Source organism: Lissotriton helveticus, chromosome 6, assembly GCF_964261635.1.
Source record: "Lissotriton helveticus chromosome 6, aLisHel1.1, whole genome shotgun sequence".
In the NCBI taxonomy this organism is placed as follows: Eukaryota; Metazoa; Chordata; class Amphibia; order Caudata; family Salamandridae; genus Lissotriton; species Lissotriton helveticus.
The window spans coordinates 1,627,589,197-1,627,615,573 of NC_136067.1; the positions used below are offsets into that span (position 1 = coordinate 1,627,589,197).

General features: G+C 46.8%; 1 protein-coding gene across 12 annotated transcripts in view; it reads left to right on the top strand.

Moving 5' to 3' along the window:
• Positions 1 to 26,377, top strand: part of WDPCP (WD repeat containing planar cell polarity effector) — a 2,510,630-nt gene that overhangs the window by 1,954,285 nt on the left and 529,968 nt on the right. For all 12 annotated transcript variants that reach the window (XM_078649441.1, XM_078649443.1, XM_078649444.1 and 9 more), the window contains one exon: positions 11,950 to 12,106. In XM_078649441.1, the coding sequence (XP_078505567.1) occupies positions 11,950 to 12,106 (157 nt within the window). The remainder of the gene's footprint in view (positions 1 to 11,949; positions 12,107 to 26,377) is intronic.

Here is a 26,377-nt window from a genome sequence, read left to right on the forward strand (position 1 = left end):
CCAGGAGAAGTATGTGTAAATGAATATGATTGTTGCTAAAGAATATAAATATAATGTTTTTGTATATATATTTATATAGATGTGCAGTGTTGAAATAGAAGTGAAGCAAAGCCTGAAGAAGGAGGTGGATCAACACATTCCTCCGAAACGCGTCGCTGTCTTTTTTTGCTCACAACCTATTGAATGTATTTGTATATTAATTTTTGCTACAAGTGATCTATGCTATATTATTGTGAAAACTGCTATCAATTGTTGTGTATTTTGCGACTTGGTATTTACAGATGTTTTTAATGTGCATATTGTTGTGCTATTTTTAGTAAGACTTTTTTAACGATTTTATATGAACAAGTGTAATAATAATAAAAATGTCTTTTCCTTATGGAAAATAATTTTTGTTTAATTATTGATTTTCTGGTGTTGTTGGTACTGACCCAATGAATGTGCTGAAGTGTTGTTGAATACTGAGGTATGATTGGATATAGTGTATGACTACAGAATATCCCAAAGGGAATTTTTCTCAGACTTAAGTGACTTTGGATGTATACACTATGGATGTTCCTAATTTAAAAACATTGTAAGAACATTTATTTAATTTATTATAGTACCATTTTTGGTAACCGTAAACTGTTGAAACCAGCAAAGGGAAATATTGCTTTATCAAACTATCAATATGCAAGCAACCTTTTCCTTTATGGTCATATCTGAACAAAGAGGAAGATATTTTAACACGGGATAACAATTCTGATGTATTGCACACTTTAAAGCAATTTGCATAATCTGGAAACATGTTAACTGTATAAAGACTTGTTTTAATACTGTATCTATGTATTTAGACCGTTAAAACATGAAGATGTTAATGTGGTTTCCCAATATGTCTTCCGGTATACTACATAACAAGAGTACAGAACATGGTATGTAAAATAGATTGGTGATAGACATTTGCACACACATTAAAAAGTGGCTTAATGCATGTTAGTAAAGTATGCAACAGTACATGATTATTTAGGAGTATCTCCAGGTTTGTACAAAGGTTCGGTACCGTAGGAGACATGGTATGAAGACAACAGATAAATGACAAAAACGTTTACACATAAACAATGTTATACAAGTAGTTTGCGTTCCATATATTAGTAGTCAGTAAAAATGAGTTGAGGCTACAAGAGGATTTTTATGTAATAAAGAACCACAGCATGTTAAGAGATAAAATGTATAGCGCTGAAACTAAATTTCAGAAGGGAAACTCTACTGGGACGTACAGTGCTGAGAAAATTTTAAAAAGATCACTGGATGAAGGAGGAACCACACTAAAAAAAAAACACCAAAGACTGTTTTCAAGTGATCAAGCATTTGTGAATGAACAGATTTCGGAGAGGTTTCTTGATGGCAGTGAAGGTGGGGACATTTACAATATTGTTAGGACGAGTGCTAGAGCAGGGATTTTTCGAACAGAGACTAGATTTTCTTTCATCGGCTAATCCTCGCTGTCTTATTTGTCTATTCATGTCGATTAACCTTTGCCGTTGTTTTTCAGAAGATTAGGATCTGTACATCACATTATATTATCACAATTTCTATCAGGCGATAAAGAGAGTTGTTATGAGTTAAAGGGTTTTATTATTTCAAAATTTTAGTAAGCCATCTTTATTACGATTCATAAGTTAAATTCTGTTCGTTTAGTTGTCAATATTAACAAAAATGGATAATCAAAAGTAATCAATAAATAATAGTACAATGTACTAAGTGCGTTCCATAAAGGAAGATATCCCTAGTATAAGCGTGGGAAGGGAAAGATGGTGTCAGGCTAGAAACCCATAGAGGGTTTTGAAATCGAGAGAAATCATAAAGCTTCAATATTACGATTATATCAATTAATCAAGAATCAAGAACAGTCACTAATATAGACAGACAAGCGTATTGTTTCAATCTTCATGTAGCTTCTTCTTTCTTCTGTTGGCCTATCAGCTTCTGATGCGCCCCTGGGAACGTTTTCACTCCCCATCTTCTTACAGATTCTTCAGACAGCAACTTCTAAACTGCAACTATATTTTATTGTCTCTTAAGTTTCCCATAATTTATTCTCCCACTCAAGTCTACAATCCCACATGTGAAACGTAATTTCTAACCTTCTGAATAACAAGTTTGTTCATTGGCTAACAATGGACTTTTTGGAAATTGAAACATCTATATAAACGGAAAAAAAACATTTTGCACAACAGCCATCATTGGTAAGGAAAAGGCAAGTCGGTTTAAAAGGTCATGATCAAGTTTAAATTCTGAATTTACTATTTTCTTAGGTCTATTAACTTTAATATGGCAGTGTCTCAGCATATTAGGCCTACCACTTTTAAGTATGATTGCCTAGTGAAATGTTTACCTTGAATTAATTTTTTAAGTTTCATTAGCTTTGCACAATATTTCTCGATATTTTGTAATGCTTCTCCAAGAGCATTCTAAACTGTTCTTGCATGACCCGAAAAGAACCCAGGATGCTCTTGAAATGAGACATGTAATTCATGAGTTCTTTATACTTCTATGAAGTCTACATCCACCAGTGTCTGAATTATATTTCGGTGCACTGTCCATCCCTGTTCCATTGCACACCCTTAATTGAGCTCGTAGTGCGCAGAACAGGACAGTGCGCCTTGTTAAAAAATCTTCACAGTAAAAAAAAAAAACAGGTGCCTGCATTGTGAACAATAAATTAATGAAAGGCGGACCAGCTGTTTGAAGCTGTCAGTCTGTGTTTCACTGTAGATGCTGATCCGACCTCTCTATGAAGGGGGAGCAGGGATTCCCTTGCAGGTGGTCTCTGTCGAGTTTTTCTGTTGAGGTGTTTGTTGTACTTATTGTTAAGCACATGTTCAATAGTTAATCATATAGAAAATGAGCTCCATTAGATTAGAAACAGAGATGAGTGGCCTGGTGCATAGCCAGAAACAGTAACAGCATAGCTATGTTATGTAGTAACTTGATTAGAGTGGTTATGATCTTGCAAATAGATGAATTCAATTAATCTAAACTGTTGCATCTGCCACTTTTATTTAACTCATTTGATGTATAATGTTTTATAATGAAATGTCAATAAAAAATAGTTTTAGGAGCATATGATTTGTTAGAGTCTTTTTCCGTATAACATCTCCACAGATGTAAGTATAGGGCGGTCAGTAGAAATCTTCACTGTTAGCATTGTCTCTCCTTTATGCAGTTCCACTGGCTGTGTTCATAGGAACAGCATTTATTCTGGGCCTGTTTTGAGATTACATCATATTTGAATCTGCAATTTTCTGGTATCATCAACCTGACCAATAGTTGCCTGTGATGTCATGTTGGAATGTTCATTGAGGCAAACTGTGGGATTTGAATCTTGGCATTTGGGGGGAAACAGTATGGAGCATGGGGTGGCGGGCTCCTGAAGGTCTGTCACAAATCCTTAGAAGAGCCACATCTAGAGAGGCCCCAGAATAGCGCTCGCTTGAAAGCCCTTCCTCGTACTCATGAAGTCTGTCCAGGCTTATTCATGACCGTAAGTGGCTAAACCTTCCATTTTTATAGCAGAGGACTGAATGAGAAACATACTCTGTGATTAAATAAACAGAAACTGGCAGGGGTGTATTACATGCTGGAGTTGTCATTATGTCTATGTCTCTAGTGCTAGTACATGATGGTTATGGAGAGTATGTTGTATTTACTTTCGAATTGACAAGAATGCACTGAAGTTCTGCGATAGATAGTTCAATCGTCGTTAATTAATGCAAGAAGGTTATTTTTGCACAAACAATTATATTGAAGCTCTGGATTTATGAAGTTGTTTTGGTAGTCCTTAACTCGTAATGTTTACATGCGCACGTTTAACAAAGTCAAAGACAACTCAGGGGCAAGAACTATAGCAATCTATTTCTAAAAGCCAATATAATGCGTTATTGTGAAATTTTACAAAAAAAAGTGATTAAAAATAAATGATGTTTGTTAGCTGGCTTAAAACATCATATTAAATATTATGAAGTTAGGCACCAAAAAGCAGGGCAGGTGGTTACTTATTTCTGTGGTTTCCACATATACCGTTTAGGTGGATTACATTTGTCCAACCCATAGAATAAAGTTATTGAAAAGCTGGAAACATTTAAGAGTGTGAATCGAGTTAAATCATTTGCCTACACTCAGTATTGAAATGGTCTATGCCTATGTAATCTGCGGCACTGCAACCCAAAAATTCGGATTGTTTACTCTAACTTTGATGGGCTAGCTAGACCTCTTTTCCTGTAATACCTTTTTCTATATGCATAGTACCTAGTAGCCACCTGCACGTGGTACTGGTGATCCAGAATGCAAAAGGTTCTATTGAAGGAAAAATCATTTTTGTTACTGGGTGCTAATAATATGAACTTTCATAATGTATGTGGTTTAATGGAATATGAAAAGAAAGTTTCTGATGGACCCTTCTACCTGCAGATTCATTTCCTTTTGAATATCCCAAACATGAGTCTGGGTTGGGAAACTTTTTAATAGCCCCCCCACACAGGTAGGGGGCCCCATCTCCACCTCAACACCGTACTCCGCTTCTTGTGACATCATTAACACGATCAAAGGTTCTTCAAATATCAGGAGAATGATCGTCATTCAACAATTTCCTCGTTCTCTTACCTTAAAAGATGCAGTCTTCTTTAGAATGTTGCCTACAAAATGATCCGGATTCAAGCCGTTTCAAAATTGTGACAGTCAGATGGCCATCACGGACCCTCATTATATCTGTCTATGGTGCCATGGATCTGAACACGACGTTGACTCCTGTCAAAAATGCATCCCAAGATGCTTAGATAAAGAGAAGCTAAGATGTTCATGGCCAAAGCTCGGGATGAATGTTGGGGACTTCAAAAATATCATCCAAGATCAAAATCTCCATCTCCTCATTCTTCCAAGCCTTCAAAAAGAAAATACAATGAAAAGAGAAGACACAAGCTGAAATGTCGTTCTCCGCGAAGCAAATGGCAGAGGACTTCAACTTTTCCACTTCCAGTGTCAGATCAAGAACAACCGACTGAAGATGATCCAGCACCCGGATCTCCATCGATGCGACAACTTCAGCAGGCCAGCGCCGGTGGCTCCACTTGATCCACCGCCAGTTCCAGCTACTGTTTCACCTGTAGCGCGGATTCCGAGGCCCCAGTCTCAACACCTGTGTCCCCAGTTTCCTCCAACAGGATTGATAGATCTCTGTTTCTGAACACCATATTTAACATCTTCAACAGGGCTGTGATCCCCTCAGGTGCACCGTGTAGCCCCATAGGACAGATGGCATACTCAGGAGGAGAGTTTCTAACTCCCTGCCAGCCAGCACCCTTCAAGCTCTTTTTGCCATTTCCTTAAGTGTCCTTAAGTGTCCTGAGGCGACTACACAACTGACAACCAGGGGTGTAACAAAGGCCCCCACAGTGCGGGGGTGTTAGACCTGGCAGCATTGACGTGGGTCTCCCTTCCATTTTGTTGCTGTTGCCTCATGTGTTTTTGCTGGTGTTAGCTGCTCAGAGCACTGTGCCACTGCCAATCAGTGCCACAGTGCAAGTGCTCCCTGTATAAAATGTATATTGATTGAATCCCATGATTGGCTTATTTGGTTTAGTGCACCAGGAGTGCCCAGGGCTTGTAAATCCAAATGCTGCTAGTGGGCTTGCAGCACTGATTGTGCCACCCACAGAAGCAGCCTGGTAAAATATGTCTAAGGTCTGGCATTGCAGAACCTGCGTGCAGTCTGGTACTGTCATGCTGACTGGGCAAGTACACCTACTTGCCAGTCCTTAAACCTTCCCTTAACTTCATATTAGTCACCCCTATGGTAGGACCAAGGGCAGGGCACATTGTAAGTATAAGGTAGGACAAGCCCTGATGTGTGTGGCATGTCCTAATAGTGAATTACAGCCATTTTCGTTTTTCACTATTGCAAGGCTACCTGTTCTCATAGGCCAGAATGGGCTGTTAGTATTGTTACTTTCTTTGATCCTAACAGACTCAGGGGATATGGTAGAAATTCGAGTTTAGTATGCCTGAACTCAGAATAATAAAATACATCTTTTAGTAAAGTTTATTTTAATATTTTGCGTTTGCAAATACCACTTTTAGAAAGTTGGTATTGGCTTGCCTAACCTTTTCAGCCCGCCTCTGCTAGGATGTGTATCTGCTGTCTGGTTTCTGTGAGTGACAGGGCTGGGGAATTCCAGGAGACAGGCTGGGGCAGCCAGGTGGTGAATAGGAAGATTACATCCAGATGGGTGGGAGGAGTGCACCTGGACTCTGAATAGGGCTGTGCTCTGCCACCACAATGCTGGCTCCACCTCCTGTGGAGTGTCTGATGTCTCTGCCCTGCACACTGAAAAGACAAGCCAGAGTCATATCAACAAAGTGCTCAAGAACTGGACTGAACTAGGCAAAGGCCCCCTGGCCTCAAAGAACAAAAGAATTGTGGTATAAATATTGGGGCCCTGCTCCCAAGAATTTAGATCCTGCTGAAACAAGAAGAACCTCTGCCCGACGAGAAGGAACTGGGTAAGCTGCAAGGAGGAGTACTGTCGATGACCTGGGGTATTAGCCTGCAGTGGTTGCCTTGCTGTAAGAGGAGAGGAAAAGACTAGAAAAGACTTTGTTCAACTTGTGCTTTCAAAGATCTCCAAGGGCTTGTGGGTGAGCTTGCCCCCTGAACGGAGTCCCAAGACTATTGGACTCCCAACGCATTCACCAATGCTGCTGGAAATTGCCGAATTTCCCGTGCCGCTGGAGCCGCGATTTAAGTGCACCTCGAAGACCTGACCGCTGGGAAGCCCATGCCAGTTGCCGCCCCGAACCGTGTGACTCTGCCCCCTCTACGAGCCATAGCTCGCACCGTAAGACAACCGGGCCGCACCGCACACCCCTTCACCCTCTCTCCTTCGAGTCGCACCGCTCGCCGTGTCCCAGCCGCTGGCATTTGAGGTACGAAGCGCCCTGCAGGGCGGAGTACGGCTCGCACGCTTGCAGCGTACAGTCCGCCCCGCACCGCATTGATTGGGATTAGCAGGCACCACCGCTCTTGAAGGCACTGCTCGCACCTTGCATCGTAAACGTGAACGCATCCCGACCAGGACCGTCCGCCTTGCTCCCCGTGGCCCCCGCTTTACGCCTCGCAGAAGACGCCTATAACATGCCGTGGCTCGCATCGCAGAGGGGCCGACAATGCTCCTGGCCCGCCTTCCATTTTGCCCGCATTGTCCGAGCCGGACTCCTCGAACCTAAGGTACTGTAAAACGGCTCGCACCCCAGTAGTGTACCCCTCGGACCGGAGTGTCAGCAGTGATGTTTCGTCCCATCAGACACTTTTCCCAACGCTGTGTGAGTCGAACAGAGTGCACGAAGCGCACAGAACAAGAAAGAACGCATTTTTAAAGAACTCTTGATTCCTAAATAGTACTGTGGCCATTTTATTGCCGTTATTGGATCTTGTGCTAAGCCTTTATATGAAATATACTTATTTTTATACAACCCCTTGTGTGGTGTCCATTTGTGGTGTTGTCACTGAGTTACTGTATGTGTTCACAAATGCTTAACCTATAACGCTCTGAGATAAGTCTTGTCTGCTCGCGCCACACTACCTAGAGTGTGAGCAGGGGTTATTTTAGAGGGTAATCCCCTTATCCTGACTAGAGGAGAGGGTCCCTGTTTGTCACAAGTGCCTACCTGTCCCAACCAGAGACCCCCAAATCTAACAGGGGGGCCACCAGGCTTACCCATACTGGGGGCGACCCCCTCAGCCCCTACTGATATGAGTGTGAGGGGCCCCTTCAGCATATCTTACAGGGGGACCCCTCACGTTTTGTTACGCCGCTGCCAACACCAGGGATGCTGAAGTCGACTCTACCTCCGTTATTTGTTCCCGCTTCTTCCCCTTCAGCATCGGAAAGCAGCAGATCTCTGTGCCTTAGTCCACTCAAGTGGTGTCACAAAGTAGGCCACAGGAGCCACTTCCAACCCAATCTGAATCCTAAACCGATAAATGATCATTCTTTAGTGCCATGATTTTATGTGTGATAAGTTTGTCTATAGTATAGTCTTTTTTTATATAAAACTACAAAATAAAATGTATATTAAGGATATTATAAATTAACTCGGTGGTACTCCTTTAAATGATCTTAGAATGATGGAAGCCAGCGTTAGACCTGCTGGGATTAGAACATTTGGTCTGTAGGTCCCTAGGAAAGCACCAAACCAGCTGAGCATTTTAGCCCACTGAGCAGCTTAAGCATGTTATGTAGATAATATTGTGATTTTTAGGTCGAGCCTGGGCAGTGCATGCGCTTCTCTGCGAGGCATGCTGTATTCGAGTATGGACTTGAAGCTTCGCCCACTCTCCGCCCATATTTTTCATTGGCTTGTGGCATTGTCCTTTGTAAATGCTGGCTTCTGATTCGTTAATAGGCTTGTTAGTCCGTCCTTAGTGGCGCCGTGTCTTCATTTGTAACCTCTCAAGAGGACTGGACCTTTTACTTCTGTTGTTACACGGCATGTCCACTGTTCCCAATAACCTGCGCGGCCCATTGAAGGCTCCCCAAGCGCGCAGTGCTCATTATTTAGCGCGCACATCCTGAGACTGTTCGCGCCGCCGCTTTTATAATGCGAGCGGCGCGAAAACCCGGCATTTTCTGTTTGCTGGAGACAAGAAGATCACGACGGAGTGGCAGATAAGTGGGTTTTGGGAGTGTGTGCGTTCACGTGCAAATGGCCCTCGCACTTGCTGCATTCCTTTCCTTACAGTGCACCGCTGAGGGGCTGATTGTGAGCCATTGAGTTAGTATTCAATGTTAATTGCAGCGCACACGGGCTGCAATTAACATTGAATACTAACTCAAAGGCCCACAATCAGCCCCGCAGTGGTGCACTGTTAAGAAAAGAAAAACCGAATTTCAAAAACGACGTGTGCTTTAGCACAGGCCGTGTTTGACACTGTGCTTTTCTTTTCTTAACAGTGCACCACTGCGGGACTGATTGTGAGCCATTGAGTTAGTATTCAATGTTAATTGCAGCCCGTGTGTGCTGCAATTAACATTGAATACTAACTCAATGGCTCACAATCAGCCCCGCAGCGGTGCACTGTTGAGAAAGCTCCATTTTTTTTAAATTTTTTTTTTTTAAATAAAGCCAAATTGCAAACCATTGAACTTCACGACTTTGCACAGCTCGACTTTCACATTGTCAGATTACATTATACTTTTATGTCACCATGACGCACTCAGTAAGACTTCTATGGGTGGAGCATATTACAGTTGCCCAGAAACTACTTGAGGAAATGTGGGGGCCAAAATTAACAATTACGGCGGGTATCTCTTCATCAATGTCAGTAAATTGTTATATTGAGTCTGTGGATTTGAGAATAAACTAGAGGGCATGCAACTATCGGATCAAAGCTGCAGGTTTTCCCCAATATATTCTGCTCACATATACTGCCTGCAATTAGCAGGCAGTAAATGCGAGCGAGGAAGTGCGAAGTCAGGAGAGTAGGGACAGGCTCAGGGGCTGCTAGAGTGAGCTTTTCATACACCCCAGACCCTCTGACCTTAGGCTCCATTCTGAACAGCCAGTGGTTTCACAAGGTGCATTCCCGCACACAGTAGAATCGACCTCGGTATTCTCCCACCTGGGCAGTTGGGGTGCGCTGAATACTGGGCCATGTGAAGTCAGTCAAAGCCATACTCCACAGGTTTTTAGTTTTAACTAGAGACATTTGACACTATATTTTGTAGCATGTCCACAACAGTGTGTCTTTCAGAGCACATACACCAGGTCATAAGATTATAAATGTGTATGTACATGCCATTACAGATACATGTGCCATTCGTACACATCTCAAGGATCAATATGTTAGATCATGATATGGAAAGGCAATAATGTTAACTGTTAACTCAGGGAGCCCATTAAATCTAAACACGTATCTGAAAATACATTTTATAATGTTATGCAATGGCACAGTATCCCTGGGGTTCAGGCATGCAGAGGAACACACATGACCACTCGAGAACAGTAGAAGTAAATTTACAGATAACCCTGAGACAGAAAAAAGATAAGCTAACACGTGAATAAAGACTAACATTCAACAGACTTTTGCTATCCTGTTATCCTGTACTTTGGCATCATCAGTTCATTAATGGACTCGCCCTGAGCTGCTCAGGCCCTGGCGGACGCCCTTGACACCCTGTCTGACCGACTGCAGCTGGATTTGCCCTAGAAGCATTGCAGCAGCGACGGGGTGGTGTGCGGCCTTACAGACTGAAGGTCGACGCGGAAAGGGAACAGCAGTGGGGGCGAGCAGCTGAGGTGCTCCAGCCCTGAAGGCAGTGGGCAGAGGCTCGAGAGGTGCGGATAACGGAGTGGACCTGCTGTGGTGTGGTCCTGCCCCCGGAAGGTGCACAGCCTTGCCTACCTTCCCTGCCCGAAGCTGGTGGAGATGCCTGGGGGGGTGACTTGGAGGCTACAGCCACGCCAGGGGAACAAGGCTTGTTCCTACAGGACAATCCCTGGTCTGGGTTGCCCAGAGATTTGGAGACCACGCTCTTGGGGGGCCGGGAGTGGCAGAGAGCCAGCCATTTGTAAAACAGCGCACACGCACAGCTGTAAGGAAAGCGGATAAAAAAAAGAAAAAGCCTGTGAGTGGTGCACATACGCGCGCCACTGCGAGCCATGGCCTATTGAAGCGCATAATAGACACCAATAGGCCATGGGCGGAGCAATGCGCCCGCTTGTGGCCTATTGCATGTAGTCTTTCATTAAAAGATGCACACAAAGGCCAATAGCTGCTTAGAAAAGGAAAAGCACACGCACGAGCATGTGCGATTCCTAGGGCAGCTATCCAAATCCTGTTTTTCCTCCCCTTACTAGAGGTCTCTCGACCTAAGCGAGCACTGCTGCGGAGTGCAACGCAGGTCGCAAGACCTAAAAAAGAGGTATGTGAGAAGCCAGTAAGAGAAGGCACTTACAAAAGATAAGAGTTTGGAAGGTTATTTGGTGCTGCACACACTCGCGGTCTGGTTTCTGGCGCACATAGCCATGGCTGCAGCGCACAGAGACCCTAAACTGCCGCACACAGAGGAAAAAAATTAGAGGGAACATTGGGCATGTCTTATTTAGGCTGTAAGCACTGATTTCTTTAATGAGTTTCTCCTACTGCAGGCACGACATGCTTTCCTGCAACATTAAGAGTGCCATGCGCGCTTTCACTTTCCAAGCAGCCCCGGACAATGGCGACTGCTTCTATGAAATAAAATAGGTCTCGCATTTACAAGAGTTTCAGCAATTGGCATTGTAAATGGCACTGCATTTTATTTATGTGTTAATTATCAAAACAGATAAATAAAAGGCATTGTCATTTACAATGCCAATAGCTTAAACTCTCGCAAATGCGAGACCTATTGCATTGCAAATGCTTGTTATTGTATACTGTTAGAGGTAAAAAAAAATATCTGTATATGCAAGAGTTTTGTACTATACCAACACATATAACAAAGCCAGTTAATGCCATTAAAACAAATACTGGTGTAGTTATTCAGATAGAGATAATCAATTATTTTTAAAAAGGTACAATTTTGATTATTGCTAAAAGACAGACTCTTTAAGAGACTCTAACAAACGTTATATTCACTGAGTACATTTTTTTGTTCGATAACTCCGAATCCTGTGTTTTCCTCGTCTTTGCAGCATGTATCTCAGCCCAGCTAGAAATAGTAAACAGTAATAATCAGATCAGGTAGTCATCCAGTCTGACCACTCTGCTTTTTAATACTGGTTCAGATCATTTTTTTGTCAGTGTAATAGGAACTTCTCATGGGAAAATGTGCATGTAATGAGATTGTGTGAGCACCCTACAAGAGCTGTGGAGATGCACGCGTTTTATGTCTTCGGCCTGATAAGCTCACATTGTGCTATCTTTTTCCGCAGAGCTGCTGGGCCCTCTGGACCGAGAGGATGGCGAAGCCTTTGTTGACTTGTCCCTGACTCCTCGAGGGGAGGAGGCCTGTCCGGAAAGCCGGCCTCCCTCTGGTTCAGGCGGCCGCCGAGCCTTGCAGACGGCAGCAAGCAACATTTCTATTAGCAGGTGAGATATGCTGGGTGGCTTTGGCACTTCGTGTTGCAGAGCAGGGGTAGTAATGGCGCTTGTGAATGCAATATAAGGCGCTACAGGCCGTTGGTTCGGAATGCCTTTGTCAGAATTTAGGGCAGAGAATGGGTAATATTTCCAGTTGACTGAATGCAAAGATACAGCGTGGTGTTAGAAAGCAATTGACTGGTTAAGCACATTTTCTACAGACGTCCATACAATCTGGGGTCCTAAGAGTTTTCATTACCAGGCGGATTCTTTTGGCTTTCTATTAAGATAACTGAAATGGGTTCTGAGGGAATTTTAACTCTGAAAGAGGTTCTTTTGTGCTGAAATATTCCTACGGGGCTCTATTCTTTAACAGTGTGAGTGCTTAAATGGCACGGTATAGGAAAATACATACGTTGTCTATCACAGATGTTAAATAGAATATATTTCTCATATTTTATATTAGCGTCGTTCACAGTCCAGGTGCTTTCTATGAAAACATTTCTGCACATAAATCACAAAGAGCCTCGTCTTGAAAGGGTTTGATGATGCAGGTTTCTTTTCAATTGGCAAGCAGTGAGGCCTGACAAGGCGCATGCGCAGTCAGAAGTTTACAGGGCATCTGGTTATTGTACAGCTTTTTTAAAGCGAAATACTGTACCTCCAGTACCTCCAAAGACAGTGATGCGAGGGTACCGCCGCTTGTGTTAGTTTTCTTATTTTTAAAGTGATGCGGAGCACCGATGGGAATACAGGCTAAAAGCATGTTGGAAAAATGACATGAGCGTCTTTATCACGGGTGGAAATTGTTTCGGGCATCTGTTTTTTTGGTACTTCAGATATTAAACCTTGTTGCTAACCAGGATAACGAGGGGAGGAAACGGTCCTTTTTACAGTAGGAATGTTAGACTTCTCTTGAAAATACGTGAAGAAGTGACAACCCGGAGAAGTGCTAGAAATGAAACCCCCCCCCCCCCGCTTTTGTAGGGCTATTTAAATATTATTTTTTGTTTTGGCTTACCCCATGCCTCGTTGAGCATTCATGCCGTTTCTGGGTGGGCTATGAGAAGGAACACGGGTGTACAGCGTGCAGTTTAGAGTTGGGTCAACAAATTAAAAGAGAGAGCCGAGCCAAGTGTCTGGCTTGGCTCTCAGAAGAGCCTGAGCACGAGTCTAGTCCTAAAAATAGTTGGCATCTAAATCATGCAACGAACATCATGTAAAAATAACACAAAGTCTCTTCAAAATTATTATTTATTTATTTTTAAACACACAGAAGCGTTTTACCTAATTCACCACATTATATCACTGAGTTGAGCGGTATTAAAAGTGATAGCTTTTAATAATGAATTTAGAAACATTCATATTCCCCGCCCTAATGACGATACCATTTATGCACTAAGAGGCAAGTCATTTGTATCCTATATGTAGCATGGATTCTTATAATACATTGACAAGGTTATGGCCTATTAAATCAAACACAAGGTTAATGTTTTGTCTTTAATTCTTTAAGGAGCTACATTGGGTTAATGCTTTGTCTTTATTTAACGAGCTAAATCACCAAATTGTGTTAAATAAATGCTTATATTACATGTTGAATCAAGCTGAAACAGATTTTCTTATAAAAAAAGAATGTTTTGTTAAAGGAAGGCAAGGTACTCTTTTTAGGGCTCACCTGCTGATGCGCTTGCGCATAGCTGGCAAGCTATATTGTGGCTTAACGGGAGTTTAACCACTGGTGATTTGATGCAGTGCACGTGAGCGTGTGCACAATGCCACCAGGCCCCCTCCCACAAGCTTCCCCCAGGCCGTGTCTGCATTTGTCCTCCCCTAATTATTCACGCGCGCTCGCCTTTCTGTAGTGCCTCGCTTTCCCCATATGCTTGAAGGCAATCTGCTTCCCCGCACCCCTGGTGTTTCTGGCTTTTCTCGCTTGTCTATTTGATTAAGCACTCTGTGATAGTGGATACGTTTTCCAGCTGTCTCCTTTGTGTGCTTGTCTTCATCCTGTGCTTCATGTTGCTCTATGGAACTATGCATGTTTGCTACTTTTTAAGTGAGTTCTTCTTGTTTTTGCGTTTCAAACTTTATGCCTCAAAGACTCGTTTTAACTAGTGTTACCGTACTTTTATTTGAATATAACACACTTTTATCATTTCAGGGGGCTTTCTGTAACTTTACATGGCTGTGAGCATTTGCAGGCGTATTTTCACTCAGCGTCCTACTTGGCCTAATACTTTCTAACTAGTAAGCTTTCTTTCTGCGTGCATTTCAAGCATGATGGCAAGTTGCATACTTTTATCTTGAAACAATGAGTGTGGGATGCAACCGATGCACCCACCACACAGCTCCACCGAGGCACCCACCACACAGCTCCACAGATGCACCCACCACACAGCTCCACAGATGCACCCACCACACAGCTCCACAGATGCACCCACCACACAGCTCCACTGATGCACCCACCACCCATCTCCACCAATGCACCCACCACACAGCTCCACCGACACAGCTCCACCGATGCACCCACTACCCGGCTCCACTGATGCAACCACCACACAGCTCCACCGACACAGCTCCACCGATGCACCCACCACAGAGCTCCACCTATGCCCCCACCACAGAGCTCCACCGATGCACCCACCACAGAGCTCCACAGATGCCCCCACCACAGAGCTCCACCGATGCACCCACCACAGAGCTCCACTGATGCCCCCACCACAGAGCTCCAACGATGCACCCACCACACAGCTCCACCGAGGCACCCACCACACAGCTCCACCGAGGCACCTACCACACAGCTCCACCGAGGCACCTACCACACAGCTCCACCGATGCACCCACCACACAGCTCCACCTATGCACCCACCACACCGCTCCACCGAGGCACCCACCACACAGCTCAACAGATGCACCCACCACACAGCTCCACCGAAGCACCCACCACACAGCTCCACCGATGCACCCACCACGCAGCTTTACCGATGCACCCACCACGCAGCTTTACCGATGCACCCACCACACAGCTCCGCCGAGGCACCCACCACACAGCTCTACCGATGCACCCACCACACAGCTCCACCGATGCACCCACCACACAGCTCCGCTGAGGCACCCACCACATAGCTCAACCGATGCACCCACCACACAGCTCTACCGATGCACCCACCACACAGCTCTACCGATGCACCCACCACACAGCTCCACCGATGCACCAACTAAGCTCCACCGATGCACCCACCACACAGCTCCACCAATGCACCCACTAAGCTCCACCGATGCACCCACCACACAGCTCCACCGATGCACCCACCACACAGCTCCACTGATGTACCCAGCACCCAGCTCCACCGATGCACCCACCACACAGCTCTACCGATGCACCCACCACACAGCTCTACCGATGCACCCACCACACAGCTCCACCGATGCACCAACTAAGCTCCACCGATGCACCCACCACACAGCTCCACCAATGCACCCACTAAGCTCCACCGATGCACCCACCACACAGCTCCACCGATGCACCCACCACACAGCTCCACCGATGCACCCACCACCCAGCTCGACCGATGCACCCCCCACACAGCTCCACCTACACAGCTCCACCGATGCACCCACCACCCAGCTCCACCGATGCACCCACCACACAGCTCCACTGATGCACCCACCACACAGCTCCACCGATGCACCCACCACACAGCTCCACCGATGCTCCAACTAAGCTCCACCAATGCACCCACCACACAGCTCCACCAATGCACCCACTAAGCTCCACCGATGCACCCACCACACAGCTTCACCGATGCACCCACCACAGAGCTCCACCGAGGCACCCACCACACAGCTCCACCGATACACCCACCACACAGCTCCACCGATACACCCACCACACAGCTCCACCAATGCACCCACCACACAGCTCCACCGATGCACCCACCACACAGCTCCACCTACACAGCTCCACCGATGCACCCACCATACAGCTCCACCGATGCACCCACCACACAGCTCCACCGAGGCACCCACCACAAGCTCCACCGATGCACCCACCACACAGCTCCACCGATGCACCCACCACACAGCTCCACCGATGCAGCCACCGCACAGCTCCACCGACACAGCTCCACCGATGCACCCACCACCCAGCTCCACCGATGCACCCACCACACAGCGCCACCGACACAGCTTCACCAATGCACCCACCACACAGCTCCACCGATGCACCCACCACACAGCTCCACCGAGGCACCCACCATACAGCTCCACCAAGGCACCCACCACACAGCTCCACCGAGGCACCCACCACACAGCTCCACAGATGCACCCACCACACAGCTCCACCGATGCACCCACCACACAGCTCCACCGATGCAGCCACCACACAGCTCCACCGACACAGCTCCACCGATGCACCCACCACCCAGCTCCACCGATGCACCCACCACGCAGCTCCACCGACACAGCTCCACCAATGCACCCACCACACAGCTCCACCGATGCACCCACCACACAGCTCCACCGATGCACCCACCATACAGCTCCACCAAGGCACCCACTACACAGCTCCACCGATGCACCCACCACACAGCTCCACCGAGGCACCCACCACACAGCTCCACAGATGCAACCACCACACAGCTCCACAGATGCACCCACCACACAGCTCCACCGAAGCACCCACCACACAGCTCCACCGATGCACCCACCACACAGCTCCGCCGATGCACCCACCACACAGCTCCGCCGAGGCACCCACCACACAGCTCCACCAATGCACCCACCACACAGCTCCACCGATGCTCCAACTAAGCTCCACCAATGCACCCACCACACAGCTCCACCAATGCACCCACTAAGCTCCACCGATGCACACACCACTCAGCGCAACCACAGCATCACACAGCGCAACCACAGCATCACTCAGCACCACCACAGCATCACTCAGCGCAACCACAGCATCACTCAGCGCAACCACAGCATCACTGGTTCAAATATGTTCTTTCAATGTTTCAAGCTGTTTTCAAGCTTTTACGCTGTGGAGAAGTGTGGCTCAGGGGTTAGAGGCGGCAGACCCGGAAGCTGAGATCGGTCCTGGACCAGGGTTCAATTCCCTGCCTCGGCGGGTCTTGGGCTAAAAAATCCACGGACTTGATAATTCTCGCCCCGGTGCCTCCTCGACTCACGGGTTCACACTCTGCGACTCTGGGCAACAGCTTGCTTAATCTCCACAACGGCCCCTCGTGGCGGGATGCCTGACTTTCACCTTGTGGATACCCTGCTATCTCACAGGGGAATATCAGGAAGGGTTCCCTAAGCAAGCGCCGGGAAACCCACTGCGGGTAGCTGTGCGCTATATAAGCTCAACTACATTTACATTTACATTTACATGATTGAGGTAAATAGTGGCAGAAGGCTCGTTTTGGCTCGAAGTTCCAAAAGGAACTCGAGCTGAGTGAGAGCGAGGCATCCGACTCGAGCCTTTAGTGACCCCACTGACTTCTGATTTTGAATTGTAAACTTGTAATTTGCTGACTAGCAGGAATGCTAAGTAAATAACAATGCCACACATCGGGTCTAAAGATAAATATAGGCAACTTAAAAACCTCTCGCGAGCTTGGTTTATACAAACAAAAAGATGAGGTACTGACTAGGGGGATCATTCTCTGTATATCTTATAGATTAATCTAAAGAATAATTTAGGGCAGATTCATGCATGAAAACTTAAATTAAATGAAGATAGACAGCTATCACAAACGCAAAAAGAGAACACATTGTTACTGAAACAAAATGAAAACCACAGCAGGTTAAACCCTGCTGGAAATCAATTATAAGACTCCCTGACTGTATTCCCAAAGCCCCCGAAAGCAGACCCAATATGACGGGAAACCCTATAACTGATAACCAGCAATTCGGGCACTAGATGCTTGGATTAAGAAATCAGTTGGGTCCCACAGTTTCTAGTCATAGGCCACCCGAAAAGAAACTGTCCGCACCTTGGTTTTCACAGCTTTTAAAAGAAAAGCAAGATGAAGTAGGGGCACTAGAACGTAGGTGGTGCCGAAATTATGAAAGCAATGATCTTAGCATCTACAAATCCACTCGGAGAAACTATCATGTCCTGATTAAGACCGCTAAAATAAACTATTATACGGAAGCCATGAAAACCACTAATAATAAACAGAAAGAGATTTTCAAGATAGTAAATCTATTCACAAACCCTAAAAGTCTGCTACAAGAAATCCCCCCTCTCAGAGCCTTTGTAACAACATAGCTGACTTTTTTGAAGAAAAAGTGCTGATTCTTATCAAAGATTTTCCCCATCCGATTCTATCGATCGCCGATGAGGGGATCACTGCAGGCAAAAATATAGCCTGTATGGAAATTTTCCTGCCCATCAACCTGGAGGAAACTCGCCTGGCCATACTGTCTATTAAATCAGGATCTCCTTTTGACCCCTGCCCTCCCATTTTATTACAGGCCCTAATTGATATTGTCAATCCCTTCATTAATAATATAATTACCTCCTCACTTTGCACAGCAAAGATCCCCATAGAATGGAAACTTGCGGCGGTAAAACCACTCCAGAAGAAGCAATTGGCAGATTCCACAACCCTTTCCAACCTACGGCCTATTTCGCTCTTACCCAACCTGTGCAAGCTTACTGAAAAATTTGTGAATAGGCAACTCACTATTTTTTTTAGAGGATAACAATGTTTGGCACCCCAATCAATCGGGTTTTAGAGCCCAACACTCCACAGAATCCACCCTCCTGTTCACCGCGGAAACCCTACGTACAGCTATGGATCAGGGCAAGAAGGCAGTTCTGGTATTATTAGACCTGTCCGCGGCCTTTGATATGGTCTCACATGCCATTCTTATAGACCGTCTAGCAACATCTGGCATAGCGGGGAACGTACTGGAGTGGATCAAGAACTTTCTGCAAAACAGACGCCAAGTAATCACTCTAGGGCAGTTTAGCGCAGAAGAAAAAACACTCACGTCAGGGGTCCCCCAGGGATCCAGCCTGAGCCCGACTCTTTTTAATGTAAATATGGCCCCCTTGATTAAATTAATATCGTCCTTCAAGATTAATAAAATCTCTTATGGGGACGATACGCAGCTTATTCTGGTCTTGGACAATGATATGATGGACGCAGAAGAAAATCTTAAAAACTGCCTCTCAGCCACCTTTCAATGGATGAACAACCACCACTTGAGGTGCAATTCGGAAAAAACAGAAATGTTGCCTTTTGGCCAACAAAATCTCTTCATTCCTAAACTGTGGTGGCCTGAAGTTGCCCCGCCACCCAACACAATTAATGCTGCCAAGAATTTAGGATTCAAGTTTGATACCACTCTGTCTTTTAAGCAACAGTCCCAGGCTGTGGCAGGCACCTGTTTCAACATCATTAAAGGTCTGAGAAAATTCTTTGACCTGTTACCGCTCTCAGACAGACAAATGGTGGCAGTTTCCCTTATAACATCTTGGCTGGACTACTGCAACAGTCTTTATGCAGGAACCAACAAACAGTCATGCATAAGTTGCAGATGGTCCAGCATGCAGCTGCCCGGCTGGTGCTAAGGTGGCCCAGGAAATCCTCTGCCACAGCTGCATTGGATGTCCTCCACTGGCTGCCAATTCATAAACGCGTTCTGTTTAAGGTCCTAATCATCACTTTTAGGGCCTTTCACTCACGAGGTCCTAAATATCTTCAAAAGAGTTTCAAGCTCTGTTCTCTGTGCTGTTTGGTGCCGCGAATCCTCCTGCTGGGCTGCTCCGTGTGTCCCTGGACCCTCAAACCCGGGGTATTGGATTTTTGCCAACAACTCGCGGTGGCCAGGACTTGGTGCCACTTGAGAAACTCACCGGGGTGCAGAAGGGCCGAGCAGGGCTGCGAGCAAGTGCAGGGACTCAATCTCCCAGGAGTCCCTGCCGGCCAATCTAAGACACCTGGCCCGCTCTCCCTGCTAGCCCCGCCCCCTGAGCATCGGACGACTGCAAAAGCCCACCTCCTACACTAATTGGTGGGATCCTCTGTTCTCTGTGCTGTTTGGTGCCGCGAATCCTCCTGCTGGGCTGCTCCGTGTGTCCCTGGACCCTCAAACCCGGGGTATTGAATTTTTGCCAACAACTCGCGGTACCCGCTTCGCGGGGCCCGCTTCGTGGCCAGGACTTGGTGCCACTTGAGAAACTCACCGGGGTGCAGAAGGGCCGAGCAGGGCTGCGAGCAAGTGCAGGGACTCGATCTCCCAGGAGTCCCTGCCGGCCAATCTAAGACACCTGGCCCTCTCTCCCTGCTAGCCCCGCCCCCTGAGCATCGGATGACTGCAAAAGCCAACCTCCAATTGACCCAATCACAATTTAAGCAAGACACATTACCGCTGCGCGGGAGTGCGCCGGGAGAAGCCCGGGACAAGGGCGGGGCCGTCTGTGGCCGTCAGGGGCTGCAGGAGGCTGGGCTGGGCCTACTCTCTGACATCACGTTACTGCCACAGGAATACTGACTCAACTTGTAAGGCATTTTTGATATCCTGACTTGTTTACCGTACTATCCATTGCCATAGTCTGTTTCATGTCCTGAGAAATTTTGTTCTGGTTTATATTGTTTTATCCGTCTTTAAGTATATTGCCTGTTAAGTATGCCTTCCCCCTTAATTACCCCTGACCAAAGCTCCCCCCAGCCCGAGGTGGGGCTAACAATTCTGGGTCCCCTAGATAAATACTTTAGCCGGGCAACTCAAGACATTGATAAAGAGATTGCTTTGGCGGAGCGACGAGCCGAGCGCAGGCTATCTATAGAACTCCTTAAAATTCCCCTGGAGAAACGGCCATCTCTGGGCTTCCCGGCACTGATCCCTCCCTTATCATCTCTAATCCTGCCAGCGGTACTAGAAACACCCTATGCTTTCTCCCAGTCACCTGGCCCAATGACTAACCTCTCTGCGGGTGATGAAGGGACCATTTTTGTTTCTACCTCACCTACTATATTAACTGGTCTACCCACTAGTGAGGCAAATACTGCCCAATTGAGTGTGCCACTCCATGTGGCTACCAACAAACCATGCACCAAAAGAAAAAGATGTATTGCCCCGAAGAAGTGTTATCCTCCTAAACATCCCAAAAAAATTAGGAAAATTGGATTAGACTTGTGTACTCCTTGCGAGCCTAATGGGGTTGGCTCCGATGGGGTCGAGATTATTAAGGACGGAGTCACCCCGGCTAGCTCTGCATTTAATCCTAGTGACCCTTCAGTGATGAGATCGGCCGAGACTCCACCTCCTGCTCTACCCCTGCTCCTACAGTTGGAGAGGCTGATGAGGTCTCTCCTGACTCCCATCGAAGAACAAGTAAAAAGACTAGCCGATCGATTAGACCACTTCGAGCAGGCTACCCTAGATAACTTCTTTTCCACCAAATCCCTAATCAAGTCCCATCTTAGGACGGGGGATAGTAATAATCTTCCAAAATCAAGTGGGCTGGCAAACAGTGCATCTGCCGATGAGCCTTTTCCCCCTGCAGCCACTATTATAAATAGGCCCCGGTTGACGGGACAAATCCCCAAGACTAACTTACATCCACCGGACCACCGAAGTAGCAATACTTCTCAACCCAAAAAGCGCCCAGATACTGTAGCCACGGGTACCAAAGATATTTCCAAAACTGGCAATCCTGTATTGAATAATTCTCAAGCCCCGCCAAGCATTTCAACATCCCGCCCTGTTGTTCCTGCCCTTAGTTTGCCTGATACACTTCCTACGAGGGCGCCTCGTAGGACACCGCCTATGAATCTTCCTCCAGATTCCTATCCTTTTGTTGCTATCCTCACCAATGTACCACCTTTGCAGGATGGGCAAAGAGAATCCTTCCAGATGCTGAAAAACAAGGCAATGCACTGGTTAAGGATCAATAGACCATTGCCCAGGGAAGTGGACGGGTTGATCGTTGGAGTAAGAAGGACAGATTGGATAGGTTGTACTCCCAAGCGCCTGGAGGGGGACTGTATAGTTGTCAATTTCCAGGATCCCAGGGTGGTACGCTTGATCACGAGGCAAAATTGGGGCACAAGTAGTGCTGGAATCGGTGTTGTCGATCTCACATTTTTCTATCCAAGACCAACAGGCATTCAATTTGGTATAGTCCATGAAGTAGGATGTTACAATAATCTCCCCTCTCCAGGATTTGTTCCTTTCGCTGCACCCTTCCAACGGGGAAACCATTGTAATGTACCAACGTATAATCGTTTTGAAGTGATGGCAGATCCGGGGTGGACTTATTGACCAAAGGGAAAAAATCTCCAGGGCTCGGGGTATGATGAATTTAATTCCGATTATACCATGAACAACTGGGAAAATATGAATCGTTGGGATATGTGTGGGGAGTCTGTACCAACCCTTTTGACAATCGAAAATGTGGAACCAAATGATATTAGTACTAGCTGGGAAACTGTGAATTTGGTGGCAATGTGTGGGGAGTCTACTCAAATTCCCGGGGTATCTGATAAGGATGATCTAATAATAACTAACACTGTTGGTATTCGGGAGGTTGTGCATAATAATGAGGGTAAAAATAGAGATAGGGAGGGGCATGAAGGAATTCTAAGAAGCCACTCTGGGGTGCCCTCTGCAGAAGCAGTTCTTATGGATGGTCCCTGTACAGGGAAGATGGTTTCATGGAACATCGCGGGGTTGAGTAACAAGTTGGCATCCCAAAACTGGATAGACTTCATCAATGGCTTTGATGTATGTCTATTCCAAGAGACATGGGCCTGCAAACCTATATTCCTTCCCGGCTATCTAAACTTTGCAATCCCAGCTACTAGAGGCGGCAGGGGCCGACGATGGAAGGCCTTACAATTTGGATACGGCAATGCCTACAAGCAACTATCAAAGTGGTGGATTTGGGTTGCAAGGACATCCAAATGATAAGAATGGCGTCAGAACACTGGGGAGGGATAGATATCTATAACTTATCCAGTATTATGGGTGTCTTTCATAGATTCACATGCCTGAATCATTCCCCGTCGTCGAGACGGGAGTCTCCGGTACATAGAAAAGTAATGTCTTATAGACATACATAGAGAATAGTAGGCCTAAAGGCCTCACCTTAGTAACATATCCATGTCCTTTTGTAAAAAGGACCAAACTCTAGAGAAGAGCCAATCAGCTATCACCTCCCTCTAGAACCTTCCTGGCAGGAGCCTCAGTTCCTCAGATTTTCTACCGCACGTTGTGCTAAGGGAGTCTCCTCTGAGCTCTGCTCAGATTCTGTGTTTTTTCACTCCATTAAATGACTTTGTTGTCAAGGATTCTTTTCTACTATGGATTATCTTCAAATACATTCTTTAAAGAAGGTCTGGTACAAGCCAAAGACTACAAGGTATGTCGCACTTTCTCAAGTAAGTTTTTGAGAGGTTGTGAAGGGTGATTTTTAATATGGTGTCAAACACTAAGACCAGAAAGGAGGTTTTTTATTTTCTCCAGTGACCGTGATGAGGCGTTATCCTCAACGTCTAGGAGACCTCAAAAGAGAAGAGAATCTCCTCAGACTCATTCATCAGGGGAACATCCTGAGAAGGCCCTCAAAAAGACCACTCATGGGTCTTCTGGGCGCAGTTCTTAAAAATCTCCTCACTCTGTGGATAAGGAGTGTAAAGGACTTGCTTTTGGAGAAAAATCATGTAAAAAAGGCGACTTCTGAGCCGTCAAAATCACCTCCTCTGGTCATAGGACCCTTCAGGAAGGCGTCTTCTATTCCTCCTGAGGTAAAGACTAAGAAGCCAACATCGTCAACAGGATCGTCGACAAAGAAACCATCATCATTGCCTATTACAGCCTCTTCGTCTACGATGGCCTCGTCTACGATGGCCTCATCTACGATGGCCTTGTCTACGATGGCTCATCTACAATGGCTCGTCTACGACGGCTCGTCTACGATGGCTCGTCTACGATGACTCGTCTACGATGGCTCGTCTACGACGGCTCGTCTACGATGGCCTTGTCTACGATGGCTCATCTACAATGGCTCGTCTACGACGGCTCGTCTACGATGGCTCGTCTACGATGACTCGTCTACGATGGCTCGTCTACGACGGCTCGTCTACGACGGCTCGTCGACGATGGCTCGTCGACGACGGCTCGTCGACGACGGCTCGTCTACGACCGCCTGTCTACGACGGCTCGTCTACGACGGGTCGTCGACGATGGCTCGTCTACGACGGCTCGTCGACGATGGCTCGTCTACGACGGCTCGTCGAGATGGCCTGTTTACAGCGTCGACGATGGCCTGTTTACAGCGTCGACGACGGCCTCATCTACGATGGCCTCATCTACGATGGCCTCGTCTACGATGGCCTCGTCTACGATGGCTCGTCTACGACGGCTCGTCTACGACCGCCTGTCTACGACGGCTCGTCTTCGACGGGTCGTCGACGATGGCTCGTCTACGACGGCTCGTCGACGATGGCTCGTCTACGACGGCTCGTCGAGATGGCCTGTTTACAGCGTCGACGACAGCCTGTTTACAGCGTCGACGACGGGCTCATCTACGATGGCCTCATCTACGATGGCTCATCTACGATGGCTCATCTACGATGGCTCATCTACAATGGCTCATCTACAATGGCTCATCTACAATGGCTCGTCTACGTCGGCTCGTCTACGACTGCTCCTCGACGACGACGGCCTCGTCTATGACTGCTCGTCTATGACGGCCTGTTTACGGCGTCGGCGATGGCCTAGTCTACGATGGCCTCGTCTACGATGGCCTAGTCTACGATGGCCTCGTCTATGACTGCGTCGTCGACGACGGCCTCGTCTATGACTGCTCGTCTACGACGGCCTGTCTATGGCGTCGACGATGGCCTCGTCTACGATGGCCTCATCTACGATGGCCTCATCTACGAGGGCTTGTCTTCGATGGCTCATCTACGACGGCATCGTCATCGACGGCCTCGTCTATGACTGCTCGTCTACGACGGCCTGTCTACGGCGTCGATGATGGCCTAGTCTACCATGGCCTCGTCTACCATGGCCTCGTCTACCATGGCCTCGTCTACCATGGCCTCATCTACGATTGCTCCTCTACGATGGCTCCTCATCGACGGCCTCGTCTACGACGGATCGTCTATGATGTCGCCTACGACGGCCTCGTCTATGACTGCTCGTCTATGACTGCTCGTCTACGACGGCATAGTCTATGACGCCGATCTCATCGGCGGACCCGTCGACGAGGGAAATTCTGACAATTTGGGAATCTCTTATAATGTGGTAGAGAGGGCTGCTCAACGTTTTAAGATCTCAATGGTCTCTCAAGAACCGGTCTGCTTCTTGTATGACTTCACAGAACCTCTCAAGAAGGCAGTAAGGTCAATACCGATTATCGATTACCTATAGTCAGAAGGGGTAAAGGTCATGCAGAACCCCTCCTCTGTATCACCAGTGATCCCTCAGTTGGATAAGAAGTATAGGGCGCCAGATACAGCACCCGCGTGTTTAACAGGGCATCCTAAGCCGGACTCCGTGGTGACACAGGCGGCCTAGAAGACCTCCAGGAATCCTTCGGCCCCTTTGTCGCTTCCTCCTGGTAAGGAGGTAAGAAGAGTGGACAACATTGGGAACAGGTTTTCCTCAATATCGGCAATGACTGTAAAGGCCGCGAACGCCCTAGCGCTCTTGGGACGCTATAATAGGCAATTGTGGGCACACATAGCCCTTAGCTGTCGGAATTGCCAGATTCATCCAAAGAGGAAGTAAAGAGGATTCTGCTAGATGATGAAGCATCGACGTCAGAAACTATAGACTGCGTGATGGATATCGCTATGACAGGGTTCCGCCAGTTGGCTGGAGCAGCAGTCTTGTGGCTCCAAGGATGGCTAAAGGCAACCTCTTTCCGTCCTGAGGTGCAAACAAAGATTTTGGGCATGCCATATGTTAGCCAGTTACTATTTGGCACGAAAAATTGATGAAGCAGACACTGCGAGACCTTTGGGCACTCTACAGTATAAGAACCAGTCCTGTTGTAGAAATAGAGGAAGAGGACAGTCTTCCTACAGAGGAAATTATTAATACAGGTCTTCCTGCTCTTCAGGCCAGAGTAGACCGCAATATCAACAGCGCCAACAACAGCAAAACAAGCAATCCTCTTTTGGGAGGTCGTCCTTTCAAGGTACAGGACAGCGGAAATAACAAAAATCTATGGCTGCTTCTATGAGAGATCTCGATTATGCTGCAGAAAGGAGCAATAGAGAGAGTACCTCCATCTCAGAAGGGAAAAGGGTT